General features: G+C 41.4%; 1 protein-coding gene across 1 annotated transcript; it reads right to left on the bottom strand.

Moving 5' to 3' along the window:
- Positions 1-627: 627 nt before the first annotated feature.
- htra4 (HtrA serine peptidase 4) lies at positions 628-11,061 on the bottom strand. The gene is made up of 9 exons (XM_012815804.2): positions 10,377-11,061; positions 7,348-7,447; positions 6,349-6,553; positions 5,218-5,412; positions 5,056-5,088; positions 4,207-4,321; positions 3,691-3,748; positions 3,328-3,423; positions 628-2,124 (listed from the first exon to the last, which is right to left on the bottom strand). Exons 1-9 carry the CDS (start codon positions 10,792-10,794, stop codon positions 1,959-1,961), a joined length of 1,386 nt encoding a protein of 461 aa, XP_012671258.1. The 5' UTR covers positions 10,795-11,061; the 3' UTR covers positions 628-1,958.
- Positions 11,062-20,960: the final 9,899 nt, after the last annotated feature.

Genomic DNA, 20,960 nt, shown 5'->3' with positions numbered 1-20,960 from the left:
GCATTATGATTATGTGATAATGTTAGGATGTGTAGTGGCATTTATTTATTTGAACACACCTCACAATAGTAAAAACAACATTACATCTACAAAAGAATAATGTCACATTTAACTAGCGCAGGACGCTGTGTGCAAAAGCATAATCTAGAGTGTACTGTCAGGGAGAGAAGATACATTTAAATGATTTTCTTTACCCAAGCAGTAGAGGCAATGAGTAGTGTTAGGTCTATATGGGATGGGTGGAGCAGAATAACAATTCCAGGATCTGGTGATGAAATCGGGTGAATTGCAACATTGTATGGGCAAAGGAAAGTTTGAATGTTATGAAATTGTTACATTGCTACCTGTATTATGAAATTATGAAAAACAAATGATGACTAACAGATCGTCCAGACCAACACAGAAGCAGTAAATGTGCTATTCTATGATCAGGCAATCAGCCAGTTTAAAACAACAGTATACAGGCATTAACCACTTTTTGAGGTATGTTTTTATAGGCAGACAGTTTAAAACAACAGTATACAGGCATTTACCACTTTTTGAGGTATGTTTTTATAGGCAACTAGTTTTGGTACCATCTTAATTGTTTTGATGGCCATGGGATGGATGGAAAAACACACCGGTCCTTCTACTAGCTGCCCAGGCTATGCACTCTGTAGGTTTGTGGTCCATGTCAGACTACCCTGTGAAAATGCAAGATAATCTTTCACAGCACGATATCACCAATTATTTAGCCAAAAGACACTGGTGCTTGAAAGCTTATGTTATTGCCATTGTTTGTGTTTTGCAAGACTTTTGGTCTCACTGGTTTTAGACTCTTATAATGCCTTTATCACATGTACGAGCCTGCGCAGACCATCACTAACAATAGACCTTGTGAAACATTCGATTTGATTCTTTAAGGTGTTATGGACTTCGGTACCTGTAATTACATACTGTGGATGAAGTGAAGGAAAAAAAATTGAGAAAAAGGCAGGTCACAACATACCCCAGTGAGGGAGAAAAGGGAGTTGATAGAAAGATCTAGAAGCAGAGGAACACCTTTCTTTTGGCATACACGACTCCATGATGCGCTGAGAAGGGGGAGGTGTAGGCAGCATGACCTCAATTTTTTTTTTGATACCTCATTTACATAGAACTTCCACATCTTTGCTCTAACACACCCAAACAGAGTGTGAACACACCCACCCTGGAGTTTAACGCCTTGAGCAAGGCACAAATATTTTGACCCGACTTTGCATATGACTTTGTCATGAAAACAGCGTTTGGTCCTTGTGCTTAGACTTTGCATCTGCCACAGACTTATCACTCCGATTAAAATGGAGTGCTTGGACAGCTATTCTCTGCACTATCCAGTAGACTGTGACACTGTGATTCTTTTATCTCAGTAGTGCGTGGATTTCTTAAATTGACATTTGAAATACTAATGGCTCCAAAAATAAAGTCTTAGAATTTGACATGATTCGATAAGATACTTGGCAATATAGCACACGCCTGAATCAATTCCCCCCACTCTAGCATCCAAGTACCCACTGTGTGTCTGCTGAAGGAGAAACGGCCAACATTGTGTGGATGTTTTCTTTCTTGTTCCATACAATTCCTATATCGCCATTAAAAAGACAGTACCACCACATTAATCCACCACCATCGTAACCACAGTATCTTTGTAAACTAACCTGAACATTCAGTAACATAATGTCCAGGCAACCACAAAAACACTTAAAGCACATTGTATGCCAGTTAGATCTGGAATGAAGAATTCAGGGCACTGATGTTAAGGACATATCTTAAGTGACATAACCAATGCTACAGCATGTAATACAAAAACTCAGCACACAAAGAAAACTGTCCAAGTACACACCGACGTAGACCGACAACACCAGCACACATACACACATATCTACTTGTTTATACATACTAAACAACTGCTATGGGTTAATACATTGGAGCCGCACCATTCATTCCACTTCCTCTGGCACTACAGTCAAGAGAATATTTTCGTTATCTCGACGCACCACCACTGACAGAGGCTGTCCTGACTGCACAGCGTCACTCACATCATCTGTGCTCTGTACAGGCTGGTTGTTGATGCTGGTGATCACATCATGGTTCTTGAGGCCGGCACTAGGAAATGAACATGGCGTGTTTAGTTAGAATAAGTTGGTTACAAGATTGCACATTGTACTGTATTGTGTAGTGTATTGTTTTTGACCCTTGGGATTCTTTAGCAAAATGTGACAAGGAGCTATGCATTTGTGAGTATGTGAGCTTGTTCCTCTGTTGTAATTCAGAATCAATGTTTGGATTGTGATTGCTTCTCAAGGGATCAATATCTGTTTTGCCTGAAACATAAGTAAATGCTGTTTGCAGTCACAAGCAACATCTTTAGACAAGTTCTACAGTATTTAACATGTAGAGGAAAAACACTCTCAAACCCCTGCTGTAAGATCAATTTCAAAATCCATCAGTACAAAAAAAATCATGAAACATAAACGTTAGTTATCAGAGAAGATAATTTTACTCATCTACAGTAACAGTAGGAATTCAGCATTAGGCTGCACCCTCGGCAGAACGATACAGTTCGCATTATTTTCCATGCGTGGGGAGGCTGTGGGTGGATTGAGTATTGCAGAGACCCGGCATACATTTCACTGACGGCCTTCAAAACCCACAGGGTGTTCTGGTCCAGACCTTTCTGAAAGTGTCTGGTTGCATCTAGGGCCTCCTTTTGCTCAGCACAGCGGTTGCCAATCCATTTGGCAGGCGGGTGGAGCTCTTGGGGGGGAGGCCTCCCACAGAGTAACCAGATGTGTCTCAGGTTGTGTCTCCCGGAGGCTTTTATCTCCTGCCTGATGTAAGTGTTTGCCTTGACTGCCTCTGCCCCATATAAAGCCATAGTGAATTTCAACCATGATGGAGCCACAAACTTTGAACTATGATTTGCATTCTTATTGATCTGGATGTGTGTATTCCGAGGCATGTGGGTGTCTTTGCTCTCTCTGCATGGTTGTTTTTTCTGCCTTGACTCCACATGCTTATGACGTAGCCATCAAGTGTCAATCAATACATCTATCAGTCAACTTGTAATTCTTAAGCCCTTATCATACAAGTGAATGTAGGTGACTGAAAATGCTTTAATTAAACGGTTGATTGACTTATCTACAACATATCAAAAAATACCACATCCAAAAACATAAACAAAACAACTTCAGGTAATAATTGTCATTGTACAAATACAAGTATCACTGCATCTTGTAAGTTAGAGCCGTTTCCAGTATCGGTGTAACCTTTCTGAATATGGGGGCAAAGCCCAGGGCCTTCCTTTACCTGGCGGCAGCTGTCCCTGGGATGACCTCGTACACATAGACCCCAGATGTCACATCTTGGAAGTCTTTCTCCCGCTGCTTCAGCTCCATGATCAAACTGCCAGATGAGAGGCAGTTTAGATTACATGAAGATGCACTTATCTACCATCTTGTGACAACTCTGACCGCAATGAGTGGCTAAGAGAGACACTGTCATATAATTTATCATAAACGATAGCTGAAAAAAAACAACAATTTATAAAGCATTATCAGTTGCATCTGCAAGTCATTCAATGGAGCCTAAGTAAAAGGGGACATTTAATGAAAAGATAGCAGCAAACATGCTATCTTAAGGCAGCCTCATCAAAGGATGAATATGACTTACGCAGGTGATAACTGAAGCATCCGTACCCCCATATATCTCTTCTTTGGCGTTGTCTTTCCTGAAATTGAAAGCTAGGTTTAGCCGTCTTTGAGGCCTACTTCGGCAATAAACTGTGGATGCATTTGAAATATGCTTTCTAATGTAGCACTGGTGCAAAAATGTGTTGTGTAAGATCAGACTACATAATATAACCACATTTGTAACTCCTGCTGGAAGTGCCAAAATAAATGCTCCTTAATGCAATTTAAATGCACTCATCATGCACCATAGATATGCAGTTTCAGTAAGGTATTACTGATTAAACAATGGTATCTTAAATGAGCCACATCTATGGGTCTGCTGTGATGCCGAGCCTGGTATAAATTTGCAGTGGGCACCATGCATGATGTGATCAGGGCTGAAGCACATCTGCTCCTGGCATGCACTCAAATGGACCAGAAATGATCAAAGTATTTATGATAACAGACAGGCACTGGGGCTGCCTGGAGTGCTAGTATGAGATATGTTCATCGGTACCTCTTCTTTGCCTGTCATAAGACTCCGTAAGGAACTGTCGTATTCTATCGGAGGGGATTGCAAATGAAATTCCGGCAGTGACCTTTAAAGTGTTTATGCCGATGACATCACCATCCTGAAAACATAAGAGACGAAGAAACATGTCATTTTGGAGCCACATCACAAACATTGTAACAAAGATAAAGCCATTAAGGGACATAACTGGGGCGTAATTGCAAGAAACATTTCTAGAAACGAACAATGCTTGTTTCTCTCTTATTGCCCTGTGCATCTGCAGCACATTATAAATGGTAATCTTTCTAATTTTGGCACAAAGCAGAAACAATTAAGCATTGAAGGGATGACCTTAAAAGGGGAATTTGAATGAATAATACCAGAAATATAACAGCCATCAAAGAACATTTCATTAAATCAGCAGAGAGCTTTTAAGGAGCCAGCCAGGATGTGTATGTATCATCTAACTGTCTAATGGCCTTTCTAAAGAGCACAGTAGGGGGTTGTGCACATTCTTTTTTGTTACTTCCATCTCCTTCCTCCAATAAAGGGCCTTTGTTATGGATGGCAATAATCAGACACAAGGGTGAAAGTCTTTCAAGGGCGAGGGTTGCATTTTTCTTTTTCAGGATCAATAGCAGGAGTATAAGGAGGTTGCGGATCATCTATCTGGGGGATGATAAGTTTCCACACATAGGTAGATGTAAAACCGCACAGACAGAAAAAAATCAAACCTTGAATAAATGGAATAAAAAACCTGGCTCTCCATGTCTCTGTGGAATTGAAAGGGACTGTATCTACTGTTTAATTGTAACATATTTTCAGAATGACAAGAAGTATGAGGAGAATGCTCACCAAGTTAACAAGTGGTCCTCCAGAGTTGCCGTACTGCAAGAAGAAAGAATGGTTGAAATTTGTAATGGCTTACAATACCACAATCAGCACTGAGAGATGTGGACAAAAACCTAATGGCTACAAACATGTGCCAAAGATATGCTCAAGGACGCGTGAAAGTACATTGATAATAGCGTCGGTCTGAATGTATTCCATGTCTGAGTCCTTGAGGCCGAGCTCGTGTCCGCCACGCTGTGTGGTGCTGATGATCCCTGTAGTCACAGTGTTTTGCAGGGAGAACGGGCTGCCCACGGCCACCACAAACTCCCCGGGTCGAAGGTCAGACGAGCGGCCCAGCATAAGCACAGGCAGAGGGCTCTAACGGGCACAAAAAAAACACAATGTTAAAACATTGCCTCAAAGCCCCCACCACCCCTGCCACCCCCACCATCTCCACCGCCACCTCCACATAAATTACTTATCTCACTCCTGTGGATGAAACCTTAAACTCAGCAATTTCTTTCTCTTGGCCTTGTTCATAAGGAATAATCCCTGGCGGTCCCTTGGACTGACTCACTGGAGAGGCCCGCCGCTTTAACCAGGGGGCCTCGCGATCGATCACGTCTCAACCTGTCACGGCCTGTTTCTTCTCCACCTGCCCGCCCAAGGTAGGGTGCATTTTTATTGCATGCTTTATTGCCACCCCTTCAAGGGCACCAAGCTTGGTTCCATTAAAGAAAGAAGTCGCCATGCAACACCTGCCGTCTGATAGTCTGCACAGCGTGTAGGACTCCCATTTGCTGTCACCGATCATTGCATTTTGCATTATCTGCTAGAGGTTTTTTGTTAAAAAAAAAAAGTCTTAGCTTGAATTAATGTGATTATCAGTCACAAAAATATATGTTACGTCTCTAGACAGGCCCGCAGCAGTTTTCTAAGAAATACCCTAATAATACACACAGGTCCTGTTTACCAAAGAGGCTGTCACAGCCGTAACAGATGTGTTTGTCTTGATGGTGTTTTGCGAATGCTGAGACAAACTGAAATTTTGAATTTATATGACCAGAACCAATTGCCCCAGAGAAAAATCAAATGACAAATTGACTGTGTCAAGAAGTGGAATCTAATTTTGGTCAGCAAGTCCTCCCTGCCATTCCCCAGGAACATCTGCTGGACTGTGTCCTGAGGACTAATTCATTCACTGCCACTTTGACGTTAGTCACTGATGACAAGCCAACAGCACAGGGGCACAAGCATAAATTTGAGCGATCCATGGGATAAAGGTCTTTTTCAGCATTTAGCCAAGATGCTTACCTCAGACTCTATTTTAATAAGAGCGATGTCTATTTTTGGGTCCACGTCCTTTACCGTAGCATCATAGTGGATGCCATTTTGGAGCTCAACTTTAATGCGCTGCTTGTTTGATAACACGTGGGCGTTGGTGACTATCCAACCATCTTCGGAAACAATGAACCCAGAGCCACTCGACACAGGCACCTCTTGATTGGAGTATGACATCCTGAGAGAGAATAAAATCATTCACACACATTGAACACTTATTATATAAATGTATAGTTGGCCTTGACATCACAGATGGTCACCTGGGGTTGCCTGTATTTTACAAGGTGAATAAAATCGAACATAGTCAAGGGTATGTTTTGGATGGAATAAGTTTTCATCTAATCATATAACAGGTTGTCACATCATTGCTTGCTCTCTGGCCCCTAATAGCTGAGTTCAATCTATCAATTCTCGCATGATAACAATTTATTTTCATGCCCAGATGGCCGGGTCTGTTTTTGCCCAGGTGTGAAGTTGCGAAGCTTAAGCAGCATGTGGTTAATAGAAGTGCGGCTCCCACCTAACAGTCATCATCTTGACTTACATTCGGATGGAACAGTCCCTTAGAATATTGTTCAGCTGATCTTCTACACACAAGAGCAGACCCTCCTGAATATGTGATGCATGTTTTTGTCTCTTTTTGCTCAATCAGTCCCAATAAATTCACTGATTATGACACACTGAACTGTTTGAAAATCATGAGATGGACTGCAAAGTGTGTGATCCTGAAGGCAAATTATTTCATGCAACTGAACGTAAATATAGCAAAAGTGCAAAATATGTAGATCAATTCGGACAAAATGCACATAATTAAAATATTTTCAGCTAGGGTGCATTTAAAAAATATATGTTTCCATTCTCCCTGCTTACTGCAGTTAGAGAAGTATCTCTGCATATCGTAGTTACTACCATTGCATGTCCCTCATCTGTGTGTTCAGTGGGTAAGTGGACCCCTGTGGATCCTCATATTACCTGCGGAAAAGCTCTAGATGGACCACTGCAGGGGCAATCTTGTCCACCACATCTGCAATGAAGTTGAACTTGAAGCGCATGCTGCTTGGGTTCTGGGAACCTGGAAATAGAGGTTTGCAGATGGCGATTGAAATTGGAGCGATTGGAAACCACACAAAAATAAGTCGAAAACGTGAACGCTAAAACATGATGCCACCAGCTCTAAGAGTAAGAGAAAGATCAGTGGCATGTAAAATATTCAATATGACTCCAATTATCATTAAACTGTGTGCTGACATTATATGGGAACAAGGGGCAAGATGTTGCTTGTTTCCATCCGAGGAAGTATTCAAATGTAGGTACAGCATGTTCACTTGCGTTCTTTCAAAACACAATCACGTGAAAAAAATGGCAATGTTTCATCAGCAACGGTAGTGTGTACTGTGGTTGATACCGTGTTGTCTTTGTCTTTGGGGGTATCACCCTGTGCCAGCTAGGATTGTGTGGCTAAGGGCCGACTGACAGGACTTTTTCCCCTCCCATTTTACATTTATGTGAGGTGCTTATCACCCAGCTTGGGCCAGCTGTGAGGAGGCTTGTACCTCCAGGAGGTAATCGGGACCTGGATACCAAAAGCCTTCCCTTCCCTGAGGTGAGCCGTGGTAGCTAACCTCAGCAGCATAATTCTTCTCCATACTCCTCCAGGGGCAGTTCCTAGAACTCAGCACAAATATCCCTCTAAAGTATTTTAGTGCTAAAGCTCTGGGAGTTGTGTTCTGCCATATATTATTTCTTATCAAAACATGTTAAAGCTGCTCTAAGTCACATTTAGTCTTGCTAACTAGTGCCAGACTAAGTCAGTCAAAGCCTCCCTTTCTTGGGCTGTGCATCTGCAAAAATAATTGGCAGGTAATGCTGGTAATCACTTTGGAAGTTTTTCGATTGGTTAATACATTGCCCGAGCTGAAATTTTCAGTGGCTGATTTCAGAGCCCAAGACAGAGACCCACAGACCAGTTTAGTTTTTTTAGGGCATCTATTTAAACAAGGTGTAAGGACAGTTCAGCTGAAGTATTAAACCGTTTTAAAGACATAAAATCTCACTGAAGTGTGATTACAGTGTACTGACAACAATGAAGGTGCTTTGCATATAAGCTACGCAAATGGCCAGCTGTACTTCTATTTTAACTAGCATTGCAAATACATGCTCTGGCAGATTGCTACTGAAGAATGCTTTGGATACAACCCAGCAATCTTCCCCGCTAGATTCCCTCTTGACATATCCTGAATCAATTTTTTTTCACTCGGCATGTGAACCAGTAAAACCCATGGACGTACAACCATTCATAACACCTAAATTACACACATAACCTTATGTATGCAAATAAGTGCTTTAGGAATGATCACAGGCAGGGAAGGAACACAAGCCTATTGGGATCTCTGATCGGCATGGAATAGGTTGCAGTATATGCTGTTTTGCCTCCTCTCAGGGATAGTATCCCCTACGGCACACCTGTCAGAGCCAGATGGATGTGTGCAGCTTGGAAAGTAGCCAAAATACTAGAATCAGGGAGCACTGAAAGACAGGGGACTTAGAGACAAGGCATAAAATGCCCCAGTGTATGAAATCCCTCTATTTCTTGGGTATGGCATGGTTTAGTGCTTTAACTACTGTATGCTGATGGCAATACATGTTGTCATTTTCATCATTTTGTTTGGGTGGTAGATGAATATGCTAAAAGTTAGCTTGACTAGCATGAAATTACTGGCCTGGCTCGTTTTAGACTGTTATTTTTTCTGTCAGATTTTGACATGCTTCAACAAGCTTTCTAATCAAGGACTGATGATTAATATGTGTTCCTGTGGTGACGGTCCCTGTATTTCTCTCTTGTGCGCGCAATTTTAGAATTTGGAAGACTCCGGCATCACTGTGAAGTAATGAAATACAATCCCATGTAGAGATGCCCTGCCATGCACTGCAAATTCTCTCTTCTAATTACACGCTTTCCTCACTCGGTGAGCTACTCACTATGTGAGCTAAACTTCAGGACTCGAGTGATTAATCTTTCTAATCACCTCATTCTTTTATTGGTGTGCTACCCTTCCTGCGACATCATGCAGAGCTTTAAGCAAAAGGCTAAGGGAAGGCATGAGGACTGAGCACAGACATGTTAGTGCCTGTTCTGGCTTTTGGAAGATAAGAGTATTTTTTTCTCTCGCACATGGTTCCATGCCAGTTTGAGTGATAGCCCTGCATTAAGCACTGTTGTGATCATATTATCATACCTAATTTCTGTGATGCAAATGCTCAATTTTAGGACATATGGTCCAGTGGTTCTTGGTCAGTGGTAAAAGCTCTGAAATGTATATTTTTTGCATATATATTTCTAAAATAATAATGATAAAATAAGATCCACACTACTATGACTTCTTCATCTTTTTCTTCTTCTACTACTACTACTACTACTACTAATAATAATATTAATACTTGTGATAATAATAATAATGATCGCTATTATAAATACATATAAATATTTTGATGAAGTCATCCTCCAGGAATGGAACTACATGCACACATGTAGACATGTTTATATTACACATGTAACTGACAGTGTAACAATTATAAATGTGATATGCTGTCATTTTTCTCAGACAGCCCCTTAGATTAAGGAAATAATGTATAATCCTCTTCTTCACACACCATATGCTATAGGGTGTGAAACTAATGACATTTATCTAACCCATTTCTTTTTCATATTATTATGCTTATGCATTAGATTCATATGAAGTAACTGTGCAGTACTTAGTCTCATATTCAGTTGTTTTCCAGCAATCTGTCATCAATCAGATGAAATGTAGTTTATATTATTGTATGCAACATTTAATGAAGATCAACAAATAGGCTTAGTGGATACTAGGGTAATAGTTCTTCCACTATTCACTGTTGGCTATCAAAGTCTGAATGTACAGGCCTAATTAATACTGGCCTGAGGTCAAAGTCAGATGTAAATGCATCAAGGATAAAGAACGGCCCAAAAAATGTTCACACACCTGTTTCACAGGTGCCCTTCTGAATCAAAATCACTGAAGGTGTACCACTGAGTTCAGCTCGTCGGTTTTCGGCTCTTAAACTGCAGGGGCTTGGATATGTTCTCCCATCGCTCCCGCACACTGAGTCTGTGCTGCTGCACACGCAGAAGCCTCGAGATTTGCGCTTTCCAGGTGAGTGTTCACATGTCATTCCATCGCCGCAAACACCATGGCCTCTGTCCCCGCAGAGGGCTCCTTCTCCGGCACTGCAAATTGTGCAGCAACCGCAGTGGTCCTTCACAGCACCGTAGTAGCATGACCCTGGTTGCGGCAGACAGCGGGATACATCGCACACTTCTGGACAAGTAGTTTGTCTCTTTTTCAAAGAGCGAGAATGTGCCGCCACGGCGAGGTAAATCCAAAATATAAATTTCAACATCAGTAATGTTCACGATAGTTGTGTCTGAATGAAGTAAAATAATCCCCAAAACGTTTTTTTTACCTAAATGTTTTTGGACGTTGGCAACCCAGGTCAGTAGTCATCTCTCTTAGTGCTGCATTTAAAAATAAACGAACAATCAAAAATGTAAAAGTGAAAACAACTGCCCCCAAGACGTTCATGAGAAATGCAAATATAGCCGACGCCTGAGGAAAAATAAGCAGTTTTTCCGAAATGTCATTTTTAATGAGTCGCAGTCTCAACTCGCTGTTGTGTATGAAAGAAAGTTTTGAACACAGTTCTATGGCTGAAGTAGAGCAGCAACTTCAGGACATTCTTTAGGAGGGGCACAACATCCCCCTCCAGTTAAAGTTAGCCTACAGCAGTTTCAGTTTGCATGACTACACTGCCTGTGGAATACTACATCAGCGGCTGAAATTATATGTTCTACATTTTAAATGTATTGATAATATATCCAATATTTTCAAGTACTTTACCATGCATTTTCAAACCACACTGCATTACAATATCTTAATGTATATGTTACTACAGGTATTGCTATGGCAATATGATTCAGTGTATCAGTGAATCTCTCTTTTCATACTGTATACAGTTCTCATACAGCATTCATATCACTATTCATGTTTTAAAACATGTCTTCCTCGTCTCTCTTCTCCCACTGCTAACATGCACCCTGTGGAATTGGACTGAGACCTAAACAACCCCACTCATTGCATCTGCTCATGGAGCTTATTGACAGGGTTTTGTAAATCGCCAGTGTGTGTAACCGACAGGGGATGGGCCAGCTCTTTAAATCTCATATTTTCTATATTCTAGTCTGCACAGTAGTCGTTCATGAATAAGTTGACAGCACAATGTATTAAATCAACTTCAGTTGATTTCTGCAGTCTTTTCACTTCAGTGAGAAACAGTTGACGTTATCATGATAACAAGTTTGACTAGACAACAAGATTTTCCTATTTTATTTCACCACAGTTATATTTAGTAATTGGATGCAGCAGAGAAGAGGTTAAAGAAAAGAGGAGCCCAACTGCTGCACACTGGGCATGTAATTAGCTAAACAGATGGACAGGGAAAACAGGCATGTTTTTAAAGGACTGTTTAATAAGCGTGGTCTATGAAAGTCGCATTGACTTCATGGCTGTTAATGAGAAATGCAGAATGGAGAGAGATACACAGATTTCCCCCTTGCTATTCTACTGTAGTCAGGAGCCTCATTTATGGCATCCCTCCAGATTTGACACACTTTACTTTTATTTCTTTTCAGCCACAACGTACAGCTTTGAAGCTCTTTCTGATGCAGCAATTACATGCAGTCTGCATTCAGTCAGCGTTCTTTAGCTGCAGATTAGGCCCATCATGTAAACCTAATTCAGCAGAGTTGTTTTTAAATCATGGGAAGAAAGTTTGATAACACATTGGATTTATAATTTATGGAAAAAGACAGACAAAATATATCACTGTTAAAAAGGTTTAATTTTTGTTCCATTTTGAGAAAGGAAGAGTTGTCTAAGAGTTGCATAACTTTATATACACTCAGCAAATATCAGTTTCAGACATTTGGGTCTGCTCTCGAGCCACCGTTGAAGTTTTGTTTTGATTAAAAAGCGTAATTCAATACCGAGCAAGGAGGAAGAATACACAGAACAAGGTCACCCGTTTAATATTTCCCTCTCCATAAAGAAGGCAGGGGACCAGCAGCAGTTGGTTTATGTAGGACCACAAGCTGAACCGGGGAGGAGGAAATGTACCTGCTGTTTGTCATCCATACTGGATCTGTTTTCCATCCATCCTAACAGCTGCGTGAATTACTAGAAATCCTGTGCGAATGATCCAACAGGGAACGGGGCAGCTAAGATAGGGTTGTTTACTGGGGTGTGATGTTTTTTCCATTTCCATTAATCACAATGCAAGCAGGCTGAGTGTAGGCATAGATGAGAGACATCTGAGGCGTGTATTTCATTCAAACGCTGTGACATATTGTGCTCTATGCAAATATATCACTTATATAGCTTTTGGCTGTACAGTTGAGTCGTTGCAAGCATTAGATGGGTGGATTTAAGCTCTAATTAATGGCTGTATCTAAAGAAGATGGGTTTAAATTCGAACATAGCAACCTTGTTCAGACACAAACATATATATATATATATATATATATATATATATATATATATATACACACACACAGTGCATTACAAAGGGACTTTATACAAGGTACATTTTTGGAAAACCGTCATGGTTGTTCGGCTTTGGTGAAGGGCATGGATCATGGTCAGGTATGAGCCCCATTATTCAAATTCTTGCAGTGGCAGCCCTCTTGATTTTGCAGAATTCGTAGAGCCGCACAAATACAAAATTTTGGTTCCGCTTAAGGGCAGTACTTTGAGCTGTTTGGGTCTTGTGTGGAGCGGTGGGCTGTAAGCTTGGTAAGTTTACACACTAGCAGTTACACACTCGTCACTCGTCTGCCACTGGTGGACGTTCTGGTGCAGAGGCAGCTTTATTTCCTTTACATCCCTGCTTTCTCCCTCCTCTTAGGTAACCAGGAGTTACAAAATGGCCGTCACTAGGTTAGAAATTAAGTACTGGAATATGTCAAATTGCTCTTGGTGTACTTTTTTTGAAGTTGTAGTGATGTTTCCCAATTACAGCAAGTACCGAGTCTGAGTATGACTACATGGTACATCAACCTGGTTTTAAAGGATATTTGTCAACATGCACACTAAGACAGGGGTGATCTACGGGTAATTATGCTCTCCAGACCGTGCGGTTTCTATTACTTGCAACTAAGCCTTAGCCATAGCAACGTCAACACTGAGATGACCTAACCTAACCGTTACTTTTTACAGTGAGCGTCAAATGTGGTCTATGCAGTGTTTAGGTTCAAAGATCCCTTCTTCTAACTGGTTTGTGCATCTGTACATGTACAGTCTGTGCAGAATCAAGTAGCTTATAGAATTTTTGCCTAAGGCAACTTTGGCATGAAAAGACCATGCTAGATGTGAGGGTTAAATGATTAACCACCATAAGGACTTCTAATGGTCCTCTTGAAAAGTATTCTGTTCAAAAGAACAGTCATTCCTCATTTTCTTTTTCTACAGTATTAGCTCAGTTTAGAAACACAATGCAAATAAAAAAAGAATTCAATGTCCAAAATCGAACAGAGGGAACGCTCTCACAAAACAAACGGTGCCGCACGAAGCACAAAATAATACTCTCAAGAAGTCCCCTACATTAGCCATATCTGATCTTAGGGGAATCCTGTGACTTCTCCAAAATAGAAGTCATAAAAGAAGAGCAGGTGTAAAGAAAACTTCAGGGTAACGGTGGTTCCTATGTAAAGAACGTGACAAAGGACAAATCTTGTAGAGATGATTGAAGTCTACTAACACCTGCTCTTGCACTTAAGAGAAGGCAGGACTTTAATGTCATATCATTTATAAAGGAAGGACGAATAAGGAAAGAGTCATGTGTCACATGCATGAAGGTGAACTTCGCCGGCATAATTGCATATTTTTCGACTTAACCGTCTGTGCTCACTTCAGCTCTATTATACTGCATACTGCTTCCGAGTACTCATAATTCATAAAGTCTGTGAAATAATAAGCTCTAAGCCGCCTTGGTGCAATTTTCTGATCAGAGGTGGCCTACTTCTGAAAGTCCAGAACCGTTTGAAAGGAACTTTTCACTTCTGAAATAATTGCATCAAGCATTATTTCTGAAGAAAATGTGTAGCTTCACCCAACAGTCAGTGAACAGAGGAACAGTAGGGGAGAAGGTCTTCTGAAGCAAGCACACATAAAACTCAATGCTCATACAATGTAGCCACACCACCTCACACTGTGCTAAAGAACGTGAAGCTAATTTATAATAAGTGAAGTGAGGAATGGGAGTTGGCCGCTAGAAAATGTGTTATGTGATGCATACATTCAATCCCTTTTTCCTATATATGCTGGGCAGAAATGCTTATTTACGCATTATTATTATTATTATTTTATTAGCTGTATTTGTCACCTACAGTGTTCCTTCATGAGTTTGTACGAGGCACCATTTCTTTTACCAAATGAAGCTGAGGTGGTGGATGCCTTGTGATGTTGCTAGGGAAGGCAGTCATGCGAATAGGCAATATCACACCGCTATGTGCGTTCCACAATAAAAATTCAGTGTATTTCATCAGAAAAACTACGCAATGGCAGAGCAATCATTTCAGTGAAGGCAACATCTTGACCCCCTTATACTCCATCCTGACTTTTTGTACTCACCTGCACAGTAATAGATGCCTTAGACTCCAGAGTGTCCAAAAAGTGTTTCAACCCTGACAGTGAAATGACGCATGGTGGCATTTTAATAGGTCATTCCGATGGTACGATTTCACCGGTCGCTTATTTCTTTTTAATGATTTTTTTTCAGAGATTTGTTTTATAAGTCACCGGGACAACTGCCAGCGTCTCAGGCAAATTATTATCTGTAATATCATCATGACAGAGTTGCTGAGGAAGCCTAAGAGAGTAAAGTGCTACGTTTGAGCAGTTTCTGTGTCATTAACAGTCACAGACACCTTGAGAAGGTGGAAGGTGGAAGACGGGAAGGAAAGAGGCCTCACCTCTTATATCCTTGAGGCATGATATGATCTTCAGCCACCCCACCCCCAGAGAGTAGAACAGCTGCACTTACATTCAGATTTAGCACATGCTGCTATCCAAAGGGACGCACAGTTCGAAGGACAACTTTTTTGCTTGTCTTTAAGTTCACTGGGAATTCAACCCTTGACCTTGTCAGTGCTAGCTCTGTGTGTTGTACTGGTTAAGCTTACCAGAGTGAATTTCCAACAGAGGCATTGTATAAGACATTATTGCTAAGCCTTTTAAGGCAGTACTTCTCTCTGCTTTGTGTTCACTCTCTAGCATTTGCACTCTAAAACTTTTACATTTTTCCACTTAGACGCCATACATATATATACATATAGCTTTTCAGAGCCATACAAGAGCCATATAACCTGCCTGCTCTTACCGATGAAAGGACTGAAACACATTTGGAGGATGCTCTCTACTCAGACACCTCTCCTCTTTGTTGTGTGCCAGACCGTATTATATTTCTGTCTGATTATCCTCTGCTTTTAGAGAATGGCACAATATGACACTACCATGTAATTCAGACCTGCCAGCCATACTTTGGATTGACTCTGCAGCAACTGATGACTTTTCAAGGTGAGACCCTTTCTGCTGTCCTGCCCAATAGCTTTCACAGTACATATCTTTCATCTTTAAGGATAGATTTCTCAGATACCTTTTGCCATGGGTGTACTCCATGCTTTTGTTATACATACTATACCCCTAGCTGGGAATACTCTCGCCAAGAGGATGAAATTGTGGCATCATCCCCTGCCATGAATCATCAGGCTGATAATGAACCAGTAGGGGGCATTGGTATTCCATGTTGTTTTTTCTGGGCCATGTTGAAGCGTGGGGAGATCCAGGCACCACCAAAGCACGTGTGCCTCGTCGAGGGCTGGCTGCACCTGTGCAAACAAATATCCCCAGAAGAGAGGGACGCTGATCCCCCAGGGGGATCCTCTCCCTCTCTTATTTGATGCCAGTGATGAGGCCCCCACTGACAGATTGGTGCTGTGACACCCACAAAGCACAACCTGTGGACGTAATTAGAAATGACAGCTCTCTATTGCTTCTACAACTCCACAGAGGCTTTTGTAGGGGGGACTTCATATTTGCAAATCCTCCCAAATCAGCGTTGAAATCCAGCAAATATGAGGCTGGAGCGAGGCTTTTATATCATGCCATGCGCCAAGGACTAGGGGGTTTATATGAGGAGAAGGTGTGGTAGGAGCATCACTTGGCTCTCAAGGTTGTTGTTGATGGCTTTGATTTCTTGTGTTGATGTTTTCACTTGCCGTGCATCTCGTCCATGTATTTCAATTTGAAAATGGGTTGCGTGCCTGTACTGTTCTTGGTACTTGGTGAACTAACCGAGGTAACATGGCAACAACATCATAGAAGGACAGGAGAACAATGTTATTTTAAACAACATTACATACATACGTATTCAAATTTGACACTAGAATCCTTCAACTGTATGTATCAGTGTCATTTGGACTATTGCTCTAAAATATGCAGACATAAAGAGACATCAGACATAAATGGCATCTTTTAACAGTTTTCTGAAGAGCTGTGGCTCTTGATTCAGATCGCTTGCAGTACGTGGGATTTAATTTCATTACCTGTGAAAAGGTTATGTTGCAGTGATGCCTCCAGGACATTGGTTTGCAGACTGAAATAACACAACAATGTTGATTTGAGGGTGTCATTAAACATTTCGATACTGGCACCACTGTAAGCTGTTGAAGGTTAAGTGCATCACACTCTGTACGGAATCATTATGAAAAAGGAGGCTGCTGAATTCACATTCATGTCATTGAAGTGGCAATTTGAACCTTCCATTTCCCTTCTGCGCGACTAAGCAAACATAGGAACCTTTTTAAAGGTTTAATTGGCGTTAAAAAACGAATTAAAACTTTTTACACATAGCTTGAACTCCGTCCTCTTTATTTTAATCGCCATGCATTTTCACCTGACAGCTCATCCATATTAATGAGCATGTAAACAGGAATATTTACAAAAAATAAAGTGTTCCCAGCGTATGTGCAACATCTGCAGGAGTCAGGGGAGGAAGCTGCTGTCACTGCAGGTCTGGAAGTGGAGTCTGGGCGATCGTCTGCATATCTGTTATTTCACTCTGACCCCCGCATGGGCGCTCCAATCTGGCGGTTTTCCTCCGTCTGTTCTGTCAAGCGTCTGTGGGTTTTAATTCGCTCGCCGCATTCATGACGAGGGGGCGGGGAGGGCACAGGGTGGTAGTGTTTTTTCTTCTTTTTCTCTCTCTCTCTTTTTCTACCACCCAAGCCTTAGCTACTGCCTAGCTCCTATGTGTGTGTGTGTGTGTGTGTGTGTGTGTGTGTGTGTGTGTGTGTAAGTGTGTGTGTGTGTGTGTGCACGCGAAGGCACACCAGAATGCCTGTTTAAAATGTGAAGAGCATCCAGTTGGGGGGAATCAAGGAGAAGACCGAATCTCCCAAGGCTTTCTGATAGCGAGTCCCTGGGACGCTGGCATGCTACTTAAACCAAAGCACAACAGGCTGCTCCAGACTAGGCAGAGGCAGTTCCGTATGCACGAACCATGAATATTTCATGGCCCTCCAGCGAGTGACAGGTCTAAGTTGGGGAGACCTGTTACCTGTCTCAGCAAAGCTATATGGGAGCCAGGCTAAGTGTAGGTGTAATATAGAAGGGCTCCTCTGTTTCTGAGAAAGTAAGCATGCAAGAGGGAGCCTATTTTTTTTGGCTGTTCATCTTATGTTTCTTCCACCAGTGGGAGACAATGCAGAAAGAACCAGCAACTTAAAATTCCAGCTGTTTTGCATCTGCTCCTTGACATTTCCCTGCATTGTATTTTTTAATAGAACCTCAGTACGCTATTAGACACAACCTAAACTAATTTGCTCCAACTGTACAAACCATGTGTTACAGAATGTACTTCATAGAAGGAAACTGTGTAAGCGTGCCTTTTGTATACACACTAGGTGTGAGACACTAGCTAGCTATACTAGAACCTATACTCTTGACTTTCAGAGCACAGAGGAGTGAACTGTGGCAGGGCTGGTTGTCTCTATCAGAATCAGATTGAGCAGGCTGGCCAGAGAGAGTGGGGTTGGGGCTGGGGAGAGCGCAGGGTCATCTCCGTTCCTCGGCCTCCGCTGGCTCCAGCGACCGGAATAGCTTCCTCTGTGACAGTTACATTAAATCTGCCCCTCGCACAGCCGCCACTCGGCACAGCCCTGTAATCCTCTTTACCGTAGCAATGCTTTTCCATGGATGCATGCAGCCAAGAACCTCCAGAACAAAGCAAGAAACCCCAGAGACAGCGTGTAGGCAGTGACAGACACGCACGCCAACAAAAGCTACCGGGAGATGTCTGCCTCCCAATTTATTTATTTTTTTTTGTAAGAAGAAGGGGTCTTGTCATACTGTCACGCTGGTGATTAAGCATATTGTGTGTGCAGATTATATTTGGTTGAGCATTGACAGCTTGTGCAAAGGGGAGGGGTGGTAATGATGGAGAGGGAAACATTCATGCATCAGATTGATGGGTGGCATGTCTGTGGCGATGGGGAGGAGATAAGGCAATGACACTTATATACACTCATAGCTCTAACCGATGGGGGTGATTTGGAGATTGCGCCTTGCTCAAGATAGGTTAATTACACTGATAAGCAAAAATGTGTTCGATCTGATGCTGTGATGCTCACTTTATCACTGCTTTTTGTCAGTCACCATGCTTCTTCAACCTTGGGATTATTATTTTTGGTTTGTGGCCCTTTCAAATCCATGGCCGCACCTTGCTAATGTGGCACATGCTGTGTGTGTGTGTGTGTGTGTGTGAAAGAAACAGGCTCTTTACCACAGCAAGGGGAGCAGGGTGGGAGGGGGCGGTGATGATGACATGGTGACAGATTTGACAAAATGGGAGAGTTTTGATATTTTTTACGCGCCGTGAAATCAGCGTGTTAGTGACGGATGAACAGCAATTACATGCAGGAGATTTATTCGTCAGGCCCTAGTGGTAACATAAAGGTGCTTTTCTCCCCTCTTACATCAGGTGACTTTCATGGCCCATAAATGGTCCTATTCTCCTAAATCATCCAGATCCAGAAACACAGAAACTGTTCCATTCAGATAATAACCAGAAAACACACACAGACACACACACACAATATTGTGCAAAAGCTAGTACTTTGGAAATTATCTCAAATTTAAGTATTAGTGTGAGTGATCTCTGCCTTCTGTGTGTTTGGACATGTTAACTATCTAAAAGGCATACAAAACCTTGTAAACACCAACAACAGCACAGTTTGCACTGATAAAAGCTTGCTAGAATGCTAACTGGTGTCGGTGATACATTTGGCGATGTCGTGCTGTGAAAGCATCTCTTAAATGTTTTTGGGATGGACCAGATCACAGAACTACAGTACATAGTGCATAGTATGGGTGACTAGTGGCAAAAGCAGGTGTGTTTATCTGTCCTTCACATGACAGTAGCTGTGTGTGACTTTTGAAACTGAGGAAGCCATCAGGCGTTGGGTGTATTTAGATGATACAGAGGATTGACAACTTTGACAAATTTGCAGTGGTGCTGTCATGACTGTATTAACCTAGTCAATTTCAAGTATATCACAGAAACATTTATTCACAATAAAAGAGAGAAACTGTTTCAAAATACTATTCCCGGTTTCTTGCTAAATCTAGGTGTGTTGCACATCAGGAATATTTCTCTGTGTAACGCTAGCTATACAGAGCAACAAAATCAGTTTAGTTGTAACCTAACCTAGAAGATCTTTTGCAACTAAGCATCACAGTTAAAAGACAGATTGAATAAATGATCAACCATTGGACTTTATTTGTTTTTTCGTGACCTGGACAAATAGGCTAATTTGCTTGTGCATGATGTCCTCATGTCCTCTTCAACAGTAAGTTAGCTTAAGTAGTATCTTGAGCTGCTGCCTAGGGAACCTTATCCTTTTCTCTGTTTTTCGCACTACTGATATCTTTTCCATATTCGTCCCTTTCATTTATTCCAATTATTCATAAGGTATCATGGCCAAACAGATGTGCAACAAGAAATGTATCGACATATTAGTATTTTATTGACACATGTTTACAATGGCAGTTCACTGACTAAACTCAATGGACGACACTTTCAAATCAATAGATCTGCACAAGCAAAATTGATATGTAATGATGTGAAATGTTTCTTAAAATGTATTATGTGTATTGTTACAGACATTATCACGTCTCAAATTTTCTTCCCCTGGGAGCTGCCACTGACGATTAATCTGTTTTTTTTTCTTCCAATTAATTGATTAGTTGAATAAAAATCCTGTATAATTAAACATTTCAAGATCCAAGGTTTTTGTACAAACCATGCTTTTTTCATTAAACAGATTTTATAAATACTACTATTACTAATAATAATAATACAACTCCTAGTACATTATATTCATCATTTCATTAATTGATGCATTTGTTAAAAGTTGTTTTTCCCCATACGCCGTGCTGCTGAAAATAACCTTTGGG

This window comes from Clupea harengus, chromosome 7 (genome assembly GCF_900700415.2).
Source record: "Clupea harengus chromosome 7, Ch_v2.0.2, whole genome shotgun sequence".
NCBI classification, from domain to species: domain Eukaryota; kingdom Metazoa; phylum Chordata; class Actinopteri; order Clupeiformes; family Clupeidae; genus Clupea; species Clupea harengus.
This window is presented reverse-complemented; position numbering and strand designations above follow the sequence as displayed.